This window comes from Adiantum capillus-veneris, chromosome 3, assembly GCF_014529385.1.
Source record: "Adiantum capillus-veneris isolate H3 chromosome 3, ASM1452938v2, whole genome shotgun sequence".
Lineage (NCBI taxonomy): Eukaryota > Viridiplantae > Streptophyta > Polypodiopsida > Polypodiales > Pteridaceae > Adiantum > Adiantum capillus-veneris.
The window spans coordinates 47,327,348-47,341,767 of record NC_140933.1 but is presented as its reverse complement, the minus strand read 5'-3'; the positions used below and the strand labels follow the sequence as shown (position 1 = coordinate 47,341,767).

Genomic DNA, 14,420 nt, shown 5'->3' with positions numbered 1-14,420 from the left:
GGGTGGGTCTAAGGATGCCCTCCATAGTGCTTTGGAGTTGTGGGGAGGTTGAATGATCATGATCCAAGGCTCTCGAAGTTGGGTAACGAAATAGGGGACCCTTGAAAGCCATGGTGCTTGCATAATTTGTAAGGAGGAGCCAGTCATAATTGAGATACCAAGGTCCTTCTGACATATACAATTGCGAGCCTTACGGAGCCATTGCCATTTAACATGGCTTTTAGGGGAGCTTATTTTTGCCACGTGGTTGCGTAACGAGCACTACCCATCAAGAGAGTGACTTTCTTGAGAAATCTCTGCAACTTCTTGTGTGCTTGGGACCAAGCTGAACGTTGCTCGGAATCAAGTGAGAGCCTCTATAGCCCCTTACAAACTCTTTACCACTGCATTCTATCTAAAAATTTGTTTTCCCAATTGCACAGAAAGTGAACGGTAAGGATTGATCGATCAAATGCCACGTCAGCCCTATTAGGTGAATGCTTTGACGCTTATGAAGAAATGCATACATAACGCGTTCCTCACTCTTTCTGCCGGAGGGCTCATTAGGGTTTTAGCTTCTCGTCTTCCTCTTGCAGGTTCTGTGCAGCAGCAATGGCGGCCCGGCCTCTCGTCACCGTCCAATCTGCAGATGGAGATGCCATGACAGAAAGCACCACGCTTCCTGATGTGCTCAAAGCCCCCATCCGCCCTGACATCGTCAACTTCGTGCATGCCAACATGGCGAAAAACAAGCGCCAGCCCTATGCTGTGAGCAAGAAGGCCGGTCATCAGACCTCCGCAGAGTCGTGGGGTACTGGGCGAGCTGTCTCCCGTATTCCACGTGTTCCTGGTGGTGGAACTCACAGAGCAGGCCAAGGAGCGTTCGGTAACATGTGTCGAGGTGGGCGTATGTTCGCTCCTACCAAGATCTGGCGGAAGTGGCACCGTAAGATCAACCTCAATCAGAAGAGGTATGCAGTTGTATCAGCCTTGGCTGCATCTGCCATACCTTCTCTCGTTCTTGCACGCGGTCACCGAATTGAGCAGGTCCCTGAAGTGCCGCTTGTTCTAGACAACTCCGTCGAAAGCCTCGAAAAGACTTCTTCTGCTGTTAAGGTGCTTAAGAAGATTGGAGCTTATGAGGATGTGGAGAAGGCCATAGCCAGTCGCAACATTCGGGCTGGTAAGGGTAAAATGAGGAACCGTAGGTATGTTTCTCGCCGCGGTCCTCTTATTGTGTATGGCACCGAGGGTGCCAAGCTTGTGAAGGCTTTCAGGAATGTTCCTGGTGTTGAAGTTGCTTCTGTGGATCGACTCAACCTATTGCAGCTTGCTCCCGGGGGTCACCTTGGCCGGTTTATTATCTGGACAAAGTGTGCGTTTGAGAAGCTTGATCAGGTGTTTGGTTCTGCTGATGAGAAGTCCAAGGTCAAGAAGAATTATGCGTTACCCCGACCTCTGATGGCAAACTCAGATTTGTCTCGGATCATCAACTCTGATGAGATTCAATGTGTTGTCCGTCCCACAAAGAAGGAAGTGAAGAGACGGGTGCTGAAGAAGAATCCATTGAAGAACTTAGGATCTCTTGTGAAGCTGAATCCTTACGCCAAGACTGCCCGAAGAATGGAGTTACTTGCTGAGGTGCAGAGGGCAAAGGCTCGGCAAGAGAAGTTGGCTGCAAAGAGGAAGCCCACTGCTGCTCAGGTACTTCTGTTTTTCAGTCTCATTTCTTTCTGCTGGCAGGAAACTCTTGCTGTGTGCGCAATCGCATAAATGTGCATGCTGTGCAGAAACTGAAGGCTTGGATTTAGAGTTTTATCATTCTGTAATGAGTAGATGTTTTGTCCTGGGTATCATTTTCTTCTGGTAATGAGGGAGTGCCTGATAATGCTTGTTGACTCTTAAGTCTTATTATGGACTGTATTTAGAGCTAGCTTCCTGATATCTGAGTCTCTCCATCTGTATTCTGATGGAAATACATTGTTTTAGTGCGAAAGTTCTGACAGTGTTTCTATGGCGTGACTCGTTTTGTTGACGTTTTGGTGACTTTGTATTGCAGGTGGAGGGTGCTGACAAGGAGGCGATTAAGAAAGCTGGAGATGCGTGGTATAAGACAATGATTTCAGACAGTGACTATACGGAATTTGAGAACTTCTCAAAGTGGCTCGGCGTGTCTCAGTAATTTCCTTGGCAGAAACAATGCCAGCAAGTTTTATTTTTGAAGAGGGTCTTGAGTTTCGAACTGCTTTTTTGGCGAAATACTTTCTTATAAGTAGATTCAAGTTACTTCTGGAGCCTTTTTATGAGGCCTTGTTTAGATATGTTTGTTTTGATCTTAACTCCAGTGTCTACTCTCTTTTGGCAGAAAATTTTACTCTGCTATGTGTCTTTGATGTTGCCTTGTCTTTTCTATGTCGAAATGACCTAAGAAGGATATCTCTGGCTCTCTTTGGGTCGTATGTTTTTCTGTGATCTGGAACTGTCTCAATCTCTCTACTGAGTACCTCTAAGGCAGTGAAGGTCGAAGGCTTAATGTCAAAAGTATCCTTCTTGCTATGGGTTCCTGGTCCATGCCTATGCAGTGGTAACAGTATATTTAAGAACTGAAGCGGTCATTAGTGACCCATGACGAATGTGTATGGGCTCAGTAGTTGTGGAGCATGTTAGGCAAATTGGGAAGCATGTAGATTCAAAGCTCTTTCGACCCTTGTGTGCTGACCAATTTGTGTGGTATATGTGAAGGGACTTTTATTTGCGTCTTGGATGATGGTGAAGTAGGGTGAGGAGTTTGCATCTGTTTTGGGCACAGGGTGGCAGGTCGGGTATCTGTGTTCGTGCCATGAGTATATGTTATGCCTGCAAAGATAAGGTTTACCTCCTCCTGCCTTCTTTTGAAGGCCTACTATAGCTTAAGGGAGGGTTCTTCTTTTGGAATCTCTCTTCCTTTGCCTAAAGGAATCTATAACCATATTACTTTGAATAAGCAAGCCTAGTAATGTACCCCTACGTGGAATTAATGATGTGTGATTGTACTGTCTTATAATGTAGTTTCTATTGACTCTATTTCTCTGTCCTTGTAATGACTGTCTAAATTTGCCAGAAGTGTCCATGGATCTCCTAAGTTTGTTGGTACAATTGCAATGTTTTTTTTGATGGAATTTGTGAATCTTGTTTTGGCCAGCAGATAGGTTAAGTGAGAGTTGCCTTTGAAAGGTTTTTATACGATGAATGTCTAGACGCACACTGCTATGTCTTCTGCTGACCAGGCGAAAGGCCCAATGTTGGTTATTGGAGCAAGGTGGTATAACTCTTGAGGATGTGGTGTATGGGGCTAGTGGACCTTTCACTAATTTTATGTTTGGCTGGATGACTAATTTGGAAAATTTCAGATTGAAGGGTGTGAATCAGCTCTGTGCTAGAAGCACCTTGATTTACGAGGTGAAGTTGTTACAAAGTAGACGAGGGAAGGTTTGTCAGTGCTGACTATGGAAGAGAGATTTGCATATTCTCGTGGTTTCCTGTTTTGCATGGTTAGTGCGAAGCTGGTCACTCGAGGGGTGGTGGACAATTAATGGCTAGCCAGTTCTGTTCGGCCTGTCAACCTTGTTATGAGTAAAGACTCACCCTAGTTTTGATGGTTGTTACCAAAGGCGTAGCCTTTGCTAGATCTTTCCTGGTAGGTTTTCACTCTTATAAGAGAACCTCAGGCTCCCATGTACAAATAAGATTGAACTTCTGATGAGCCACCTCTGAAGATTGGTTGTCTTTCCAAGTATATTATATTCAGACATGCCATACACAGTTGCTGAACACATGCCAAACGCACAAGATGTACCCTATCATCTTACCCAAGCCACTCCCTTTTGAAGCAAACTCTTGTCAAACCCAAAACCCCTACCTGCACTGGAGGCTTTGAATTTCCCATTAAGTCAATAAAGAAAAAACACTATTTCCTCACTCTCAATACTGAGAACCTCCTAGGACAATATGAGACACTAGAGTCTAGGCTCTCTTAGCACCGTCTCCAATTGGACTCCAGCCTCTTCCCTCATTTGTCCCTTAACATAGCCTCACACATCTAGGAGAGGTCCGAAGGGCAAGGTTGCATAGAGCATTGCTGTGATATCTTCTTCCCCTTAAATATGCAATGTTGATCTTTGTACTAATCAAGCCACTCCATGTCCAGTCACAACACTTGTGTGAAATTCTTTCACCGTTTGGAGCAATTTCTATGAATCATCAAAACAATGGTTGCGATAAGTACACAAGTGTAACACTTTCAACCATTTATTTCAATCATTCAACTTCTAATTTTATAGTTAGTCTGAAAATGGATTTTTAAGCCAAAACATTCATATAGGATGGATAAAATTCCAACAACTATAACATGGTTCCACATGTCATGGCCATTGATGCATTTCCTCCCAAAAATTGCATTCACATTCTCCCTTCCAACATAAGCATATAATCTTTACCGTAATCATCACAATCTCTCATAAATTTCTTTTACCTATGGTCTTTCATTCAATACTTGAGTTTAGTGCCATACAAATTAGCAACTTGGTGAATGCCATTCTTAAATTTGTTTTTAATACAAGGACCCCCCCATTTGATTCATAATTTCCTTTGAAAGGTGTTATCATCCTGGTCCCCAACACACGGGATAGCCACAACTTATAGCCATACCACCTCGAGGCCCATTCTCGTCCCAAAAATGGTGCTTTAATGATATATCTTCACAGTGTTCTTTTGTTTATGTAATGGGGCAATGCCATTAGTGGCCCCCTTACTCTATATGCCATGACAGTTTCGTGCAACTTTTTGTTTCTTGTAGAGACAATATTTGTTTGGGGTAATAAATAATTGATTTTATACGTTGAGAGTTCCTTTGTTACACCTGCATTTCAATAGACTTCCTAGGTTTTAAACAAGGGTTTATATCTACAATGAATTAGGATGAAGGAGAATCTTATTGCCCGACCATTTGAGAAGTTAGGACCTAGTTTGATATGAGAAACTTGTGACGAAATTGGTCAGTTAGGAATGATGTGTGGAACGGTAGTATGAACCGTTATGTATGCCTTCTTTAAGCCTTTGAAAACTATGTCATTGCGCTTTTGTAATTGTGTAGACGGGCTCTTAAATCCATGTTAAACTTCTATATGCTTCTAGCCATACAAAAGACAAAATACGTAAATGTTTTTAGAGCTTTTTTTTTTTTTTTTTTTGGGTGCAAGGGTAATTTGACGAAGTAAGCCCTCGAGTAAGCCATCAACTTTGAGCTTGTCATGAATGAGGAATATCACACAATGAAAGGTCTCTCGTACCACGGTAAAAAATAACATCCCTTCACGAATTTGTAAGTGTAGATGGGTTGACGAATATTTATGTATAGGATTTTGGATGCTTTTTTTTGAAATTTGGCACTTCGTAGTTTATTTTTTGTTAAGTACAGAGCCTAATTTTTTGGTTGTAATTTTCAGTCTTTAAAACGCACATTTGTAAGGTCCCCATTATGAGGCAAATCCATTGTACGTAAGAAAAACACTCATAAAAAATTCACGTTTACCGAAATATTTCTTTTCGTCGGAATATTATGGACGGATGGCGGTCCAAAAGTGGTCCGAAAACGGTCGCTTAATTGGCGAGTGGTCAATGGCCGGTGGTCGGTGATTGATGGCCGATTTCAATGGCCGGCTACGGATTTCAAGGCGGACTTGTTTTCTCAAGGGGCGGCCACACATGGGCGCATCGGAGAGTCCAACTTGGACTTGCTTAACAAGGGTGGCTACACACGACTGCCTCTCATGGGAGAGGGCAACCCTTTTTGGCTTATAGAAGAAGGCCTCTTCTACACACAAAACGGATCGTGGTGCATGGTGAAGTTGATGGCAAGGCGATAGCTCCATTAAGGGTATAATCCCTTTGTAACCTACTTGTAGTTTGAAGTACTAAAGCCATTGAGTAACTACTTTTCCATGGACGTAGCTCACATTCAGTGAACCACGTATATCGTGCTCTTTCTCTCTCTAATCTCCCGTGTGAAAATTATCTCTCTATTAAGTAAACTACTCTAATATCTACTTAGCTACGTCCTATTTCCTAACAACTAGTATCAAAGCAAAGTGTGCTCGTAGCTAAAGTATCTCAAGGAAAGGATTCCTTGAATTGAGTGGGAGTAATGGTGGAGGAAGGGAAGTTCAAGATCGAGAAGTTCAACGGCAAAAACTACCAACACTGGAAGATGCAAATTAAAAACTATCTCTACTAGAAGGACCTTTATTTACCACTAGGCGGTGTTGTAAAGAAGCCTGCAACGATGGCAGATAAAGCTTGGATTTTCCTTGATCGAAAAGCATTAGGAACAATTCGGTTAAGCTTGGTGTCAACGGTGGCCTTCAATCTTTTGGAGATAGAGACCACGGAGGACTTGATGAAGTCACTTGACGGCTTCTACGAGAAACCATTGACATCCAATAAGGTATTTCTTATGAAGCGTCTGTTCAATCTAAAATGGACAGAGAATGGTTCAGTTGTTGCAGAACACCTAAACGATTTTAATACCAACATAAGTCAACTTCGATCGGTGAAGGTCAATTTTGACGAGAAGTGCGAGCCCTCCTTATACTATCGTCTCTACCGGATAGTTGAGAGAACCTTGTGATGGATATAAGTAACTTTGTCTCTGACACAAAGACTCCTAAGTTTGATGATGTTGTGGGTGTTCTCCTAAGCGAAGAAATGCGAAGGAGAAGCACATGTGAATCATCAAGTGCTGCACTATCAGCGAAAACGAGGGGAAGATCGAAGGAGAGGTTCAAAAGCCAAAAGGGTCGTGATCGCTCAAGGTGGAGTAATTCACGCACAAAGTCAGTTCTTGAATGTTGAAACTACAGCAAGAAGGGCCATGTCAAGAAGGATTGCTGGTCCAAAAAGAAGGAGTCGGAGTATCAAGATAATAAACCATCATCGGAGGCCAATGTGGCAGGTAAAGTAGAGAAAGGCGCTCTAATTCTCTCATTAGACAATGTGTCTAATTCCTGCATAGTAGATTTTGGGGCTTCATTTCATGCGACACCACACAAGCAACATTTCCAAGATTACACCAAAGGTATTTTGGGTATGTATACTTGGGAGATAACGAAGTTTGTGAAACTGTCGGCAAAGGTACAATTTGTGTCAAAACTGCTAGTGGAACTGAATGGAAGCTTAAAGATGTTAGACATGTTCCTTCTCTTCGCAAAAATTTGATCTCAACAGGACAATTGGACGATCAAGGTCACAACATCGCATTCGAAAACAAACGTTGGAAGATCTCAAAGAAATCTTTGGTGGTTGCCAAAGGAGAAAAGGTTGATACACTTTACTTGTGTACTGTCAACACACAATCTTCAACTTGTGCAATAGCTACAGAAGTCGTCAGTGCGGTATGGCACTTACCAGCTTGGACATACGAGTGCCAAAGTAATGCAAATCCTTCAATCAAAGAAGCTTCTACCAGGTTGGAAAGAAGTGGATTTAGAGTTTTGTGAAGATTGTGTTTACACTAAACAAAAGAAGGTAAGAATTCAAAAGACAGAAAATGAAAGAAAAAAATAAAAACTTGAATCGGTTCATTCTTATGTTTGGGGTCCTACAAGTACACCATCCCTTGGTGGCTCGTTGTACTATGTAACATTCATAGACAATGCGACTAGGAAAACATGGGTTTATGTAATGAAGAATAAATCCGATATGTTTCTCATATTTCAAAGGTGGAAAGCCTTTGTGGAGAATGAAGCAGGTATCAAGGTTAAATGCCTCAGATCCGACAATAGAGGTGAATATTGCAGCTAAGCTTTTGAAAGCTTTTATGCTAGCAATGGCATTCGGAGGCAAAGGACAACCCCAAGGATACCTCAACAAAATGGAATTTCAGAAAGGATGAACATGACAATCATGGAGCGAGAACGAAGCATGCGGCTCCATGCATGCCTACCGCTTGAGGTTTGGGCGAAAGCAGTAAGTAGGTCTGTGTACTTAATCAACCGGTCACTCTCAACGACATTGGATGTGGGAGTTCTAGAAGGGGCATGGACATGTAAACTGGTGAATTATGTATTTCTCAAAGTGTTTGGGTGCGAAACTTTTATGCACATAGATAAAAGCCTAAGGTCAAAGCTAGATGCAAAGTCCAAAAAGTGTTTCTTCATTGACTATGGAGAAGCTGACTTTGGTTATCACCTATGGAATCCAGAAGATGGTAAAATCTTTAGAAGTAGGGATGTAATTTTCAATGAACAAAATATGTACAAAGATTACTTGAAAAGAAAGCAAACATAAAATAGAGGTCCACATCTCTTCCAATTGCTCTGCAGTGTGACAGGAGTTGCCAATAGGTTTTTGGTGCGAACCTTGCGCGGCACCCATTTTTTTACAAAATCGCCTTCATCTACCCTTTTATTTTTGAATTCCTCTACCAACCTTTCTTCTTGGGCTTGCTTTTAAGATTTCTCCTCTTTCCCCAGTTTTGGCATCAACATGGGTTTTTTGTCTTTTTTGTCTTCTTGCTCTCCTTCAGATGAGTCTGATTCGCGTACTGAGTCCTTTTAGAGTGTGTTCGGGCAATGTTCTGAGTTGATCCTAATTTTTTCATCTCCTCCTCACTCTCTTTCTCTTGAAGCTGAATACAATTTTTATGTGTTGGAGCTTCTAGAAGATCTTGAGTTGCTTCGATAGCCTGATATGCTATTCTGGTCAGAACCTTTAAAGCTGACATATAGGTGACCTTTGTATGTTTCTTCTTCTTTGTAAGGAACTCGAGCAGGTATTGGGCACGGTCTATGGTCATTGGCGTGTTTTGCTAGTAAGCCCAGGTGTAGGTTGTGGCTACTGTACGATTGGGCGTTGTGTATCGAAATGGTCTTTTGTTGTCGATGTGATAGAACTACATGAACATGCGGGTGGACCAACTCTGCTTCCCGGCATATCATGTCGACAAAGGTTGCAATGGATCCCTTCTTCACAAACACTTCCACTCCCATCTCCTTCTTCCCTTTCATGATAGCTCCTCTGTGCGATAGACCTAGGGACTTTGCAATTATCTCTGAAGTGATTTTGACTTGTACTTTGTCATTATTGAGGGTGGAAATGTCTGTTGTTCCCTCCTCCGTGATGCTGGTGTAGATCTCATGGGCTCTTTGAATGTCAACTCTGCATGGGGGACATTTGGAAATAGTTGGAAAAACTTGTTTTTCTCAATACTTCCTCAATAGGAAGCTTCCTCGCCAAGTTGTAGACTTCTTGAGGGATCATGGGGATGGTGGCCATTTGTGTTGGGGATAAGCCCAACTTGAGCGACTAAGATAAGTGTGAACACCATCTTATCATTGTAAAGCATATTTAAAAAGCATATAAAGATCTAATAGAATCCCTCTTCATCGTGAACTTTCTCTGCCTCTCATGCTCACTCTCTCTCTATCTCATCTGCTCGCTCCCCTTCGCCATGTCTGTGAGAGACGAAGTAGAATTTTGCTGATGCGACCTCAACAAGTGGTATCAAAGCTTGAGCTACAGATCCTTAGCAATTGATTTTGACGGTTTCTCGGGTTACTGGAGTTTTTCCATTGGAAAAACCCTGTTTGTTGATCAACCCATCTGTGAAAGTTCCTTTACCAAAGTTCATTGCTTTGATACCCTGAGGTTGCTGGTCAAATTCAGGTTCATTTCTGGCAGATGGCAAAAAATGGGATTTTCTCTTGTACGGTTTTTCCAGTAACCCAAAATTGAATTTGGGAGTAAGGGGTGAGTTGGTCAACCTAAAATTGACCCCCCCTTTGATTTTTGGGATGATTGGTTGTCTCGCCTGGTGTAGTTGTTATTTTTGGGTTCGAGCCGGCCTAGGTCAACCGTTCTTTCTCGTTGCCGAATTTGACATGCAATGGCGTCAAAAGGTAGTGTACTAGGTAGGGAACATACCTCTCATATCTAGTGTCAAAGATCAAAGTGTGCTGCATGTTAGAATCACGAGAAAAACAGCTCCGAAGTAGCTCTCTCTCTCTCTCTCTCTCTCTCTCTCTCTCACACACACACACACACACACACACACACACACACACACACACACACACACACACACACACACACACACACACACACACACATGTAAACTCACAAATGAAAATGAAGGTTTAAGTGGGTCTTGCCTATACATAACCCGGGCTCTCGAGTCAGTTTTTCCCCCACCTCCTCATGATTAGTCCTACATCATGTGCCCAACGACCATCGTGTCAAAAAATTTATGAATTCGGACACCGTATGACCCCAATCCATCCATTTTGTCCGATCAAGCCTTTTCTGCTTAAAAACACTTTCTGCACCATATTTGATTTTGGCCATAACTTGCTCATTGTTACTCCAAATTGACTTTTGAAAATTCATATCTCTCCATGGAGTCTATGTACGTGTGTCTGGTTTTTTTGGTAATTTTCTTTTGTCTCCATTTATAAATTGCTTGTAAAACAAAAATAAAAAAAGCAAAATTAACCTAAAGTTTTTAAAAACTAGCTAAATAAATAAAAGTTGACTTTCAATGAAAAGTCCTTATTTGCAAATTTTGAGTGGATTATTCCACTTCTTATTATTAATTTTAGCAAAAAACCTTATTATCTGCACACCTAAGGGCTCATTTTTAACATTTGGCCCTTGCTCTTGAGTTTTTTTCACTTTTAGGGCACAAAACCAACAAATATGGAAAAAATCAGCAATTCAAATGCGAATTACAACACCAAAATCAAGAGAATAGTGCCCATTCTTCTTTTTGGTTACACATTTTGCATTCGGAATGCCTCCCCCCTCCTAGTCTGAGTCATCTTGGACGACATAATGTCATCAAGGTTATGCTGTGCATTGACCATAAAGTGGTGCCTTATGTAAGGCCGTGCCCTACATATGCATACTTGATCAATGCATGGAAAAAATGATGCTGTGCAAGAGACGGGTCTTAAGCAGATTGCTTAAGGGCATTCGATGGTGAGGTTCACCTGTGTTGTGTTCAATGAGTGCATACCATGTAGTAATCATTGGAGCTCAAATCAATTTTTTTGAGAAGCCTTAGCTTCAACCCACTTGGTTAAATAGTATGTGGCTACAATGATATATTTCGCATGAGTTTTGTAAGCGCGTACTCCTATCATGTGTCTCATTGGCATATCGTCCTTTTTGATTGGAACTTTGTACTTTTGACACAAATCACACCGCTTTACAAATGCTATATCATCCATAAAGAGTGCAAGCCACCAAATTCCGACAAACTTTATAGCCTTAGCCGTTTTATCCGCGCTGAAAAATGATCTCCCGCTTGTCCGGAATGTGTTTCCTACAAGATAGGTATGTACTCACTTTCTGATACACAGAGTGTGAGATGATTATCTTTGCAATGCTTGTATAGCTGGTTTCCAATCAATTCGTATGACTGTGCTTCAATTTTGATTGCCTTTATTCTTATTTTAAACATGTTCTCAGGGTAAGGAACCTGGTTCAAACAGTCCACGATATACTTACTCCAACGTGGTGCTATGTTCACATGGTACATCATAGCGCCTTCCTTTGGGGTGTTGCCTGCACAGGATCTGGAATTCTTAACACACATTTGTGTATCAAATTTCATACCAGGCCAAAAAACTCCCATCCTCATCAAGTTTGATATGTTTTGATTTTCCTATTATGGATGAAGTTCGTTGTGACATGCGCTTCTTTTAGGTACAAAGTAATGTCAGAGTATTCTATGCACAATCACAATACGCATGTCCTCTATGGCTACTAGGCCAAGCACTGTACGCAACGTAGTCATCTTGACCAATGGCGATAAGATTTCAAAAAAATCAACTCCCTTTTGCTACTTGAATCCCTTAGCAACCAATCTAGCCTTGTACTTTGGCTTGGGATCATCAGATGTAAACTTCTTCTTGTAAACCCTTTTGCAAGATAAGGCATGCTTGCCCTCTAGAAATTCAACCAAGTCTCATGTCTCAATGTTCACACTCAGATTGCATGGCCTGCTCCCACTTGACCTTGTCATCCATTTGCATGGCTTCTTTGTAACAAGGTGGCTCACCACAATCAGTCAACATCACATAGTCCAACCCTGGCTGAAACCGCTCAGGAGGATGTGAGAATCTAGTAGATTGTCTCAAAGCATGACTACTACTCTCTGGCCTATCAAAGTGCTGCTAATGGAACGTACATCACTAGGCTTCTGAGTTGTCATAGATTCTTAGGCAATGTCATTGAATGTGACCTTTCTATATTCAACCTCTTTAATAGGTTTCTTATGCATCTTCGATTCATTGAAGATCACATGTGAACTACGAATTACGTTGCATTATTTTGGGTGCTAGAGGCAATAGCCCATCTCTCCATCCACACCATAACTAGGAAATTGCACTTATGGACTTTGACTCTTTAAGTTTTTTTTGAAGATCTTTGGGCACATGTGCATATGCCTCGCATTCAAAGATATGCATCATCGCCACTAAGCAACATATGCATCACCGTGCTTTGCAGGCTCCATCGACTTCCTGCGTATCTCTTCATAAGCTAGAAACTACCACATTGTAGGCTAACTTGCCCTCAGGTGCAGAGTTGCTAATCGCTGTGAAAATATGTCCCATGAGGAGGGTAGAGAGCATAGTAAGAAGATAGACCGCACTTCATTGTCAAATTCCAGTCCCTCGAATGTCAATTGATAAAAAAGTACATCAAAAGCATTCAAGTGATAAAAAATTGTTTCACCTTCTTTCATACAAAGCTCGAAAAGCTTCTTCATCAAGTACACTTTGTTACTTGCACTCTTGATCTCATACATGTTAAATAGATTTTCCCACAAGGATTTGGTAGTGGGTTCATTGACTATGGTAAAGTAGATGGACTTGGCTAAATGCAAGTGAATAGTGGATCTTGCTTTTACATCTAGCATTTTCCACTACGCTTCTGTATAGCCATCTTCCTTTGCACGCTCAAAGATGGGTTGTAATTGACCTTTTTTGGTTAGCACACATTGGATTTGTTGCTTCCATATGCCATTGAACTTTCCAATATTATAAGTGTCCTTGTCAGCATAAGACTCCATGTTTGCAAGACTTGAGCACTATGTAAATGAGGCCAAAATTTATTGCAAGAAAACCACATAAGATTTTGACAAAACCACCCTTGTAACAAGAGCAAAATCTCAAGCCAAAAGAGTGCTCAAAGACGCATGAAACGCATAAACGAAGTCATAGAAAATTTTTCACAGAGTCTCCATGGTCCAGGGACTGAAAAATTTAATCCACGTGCATAAAAACCAGCTCAAAAGAGTGAATATAGGCATAGGCTATCAACTCTCACTGCCAAACTACCGCCATACTTGATGTCAAGCAAAATATCTGACCAGATATATAGCCTATTGTCATGGGGAACTCCAACAACCTGTATCATCGAAGGTATCTCAAAATTCAAGAATACCCTAGCTCATAAAACCTCACACATGACCCTCCAAAGTCTAAGCAAACACAAAAGGACTAGCCATAGTCTAAGAAAGGGCTCTTCCCATCCGAGTCTCAGAAACGGACTACAAAACTATCAAGAACGCCAAAAATGGCTCCATATGGTGTACAAGGGGTAGTAACAACAACTCAATGTACATGAGAAATCGTGCACAAACACGCACCAAAAAAACGCTGCATGCAGTAAAAAAAATCCCTATAGGGATATCCACTCTCAAAGGAGCTCAATAGCATTGTGTGTGCTCAAGAAAGTACGCATCTGTCAACGCATAGCCATCCATAGAGAAGCTGCCGCCAAAATGAATGCCAAAAGAGTACCTGCGAAGGTATTGTGCCTGTGCGTGTCTGAAAAACTGGAGAAACTGGGTGTATGTGGGCTTAGAAGCCCCCTTGTAAACCTACGTGTCGATGTAGACTAGGAAGAGGATACTGATTTTTGCCATCGGATGAAAATATGCTAGTCGAGTAGCCGTCATATCGATCAAAACTGAAACTATGCCAAAAAACGCAATTTTTGTGTTTGATGCCGATGTCGGGTGTCACTCCTCTATGATATAGTTACCTCACCCATGCATGTCATGAGCGCTTTTGTCTGTGAGAAATCGCTCACCCGTGGGAGCACCGATGTCATGGAAAAAATGCTCCAAAAAAACATCGATGTCGAGGTCGGATGTCGATGCAAAGCGTCAAGATAGCAAGTGCTCTCTCTCTCTCTCTACGCGCGATCAATGCCAAAGAAGCCGATCCGTCGAAGTTGACCCCGAAAGTGTCAGAGAAAACATTATTGAGTGAATCCGAGAGCGTGTGCATTTGTATGCCTCCGCACAATTTTCCTTTTCCACGACCAGGAATATTCACAAGCATTCTCTCTCTTTCTCTCTCGCTTTCGTTGCCGATATCAAATCTTCACATCCTTCT

The 14,420-nt window shown here is 41.8% G+C and overlaps 1 protein-coding gene across 1 annotated transcript; it reads left to right on the top strand.

Moving 5' to 3' along the window:
- Nucleotides 1-520: 520 nt before the first annotated feature.
- Nucleotides 521-2,318, top strand: LOC147460868 (large ribosomal subunit protein uL4-like). Its single transcript, XM_086508553.1, has 2 exons — nucleotides 521-1,683; nucleotides 2,039-2,318. The coding sequence occupies exons 1-2, from the start codon at nucleotides 592-594 to the stop codon at nucleotides 2,159-2,161; spliced, it is 1,215 nt and encodes a 404-aa protein (XP_086364679.1). The 5' UTR covers nucleotides 521-591; the 3' UTR covers nucleotides 2,162-2,318.
- Nucleotides 2,319-14,420: the final 12,102 nt, after the last annotated feature.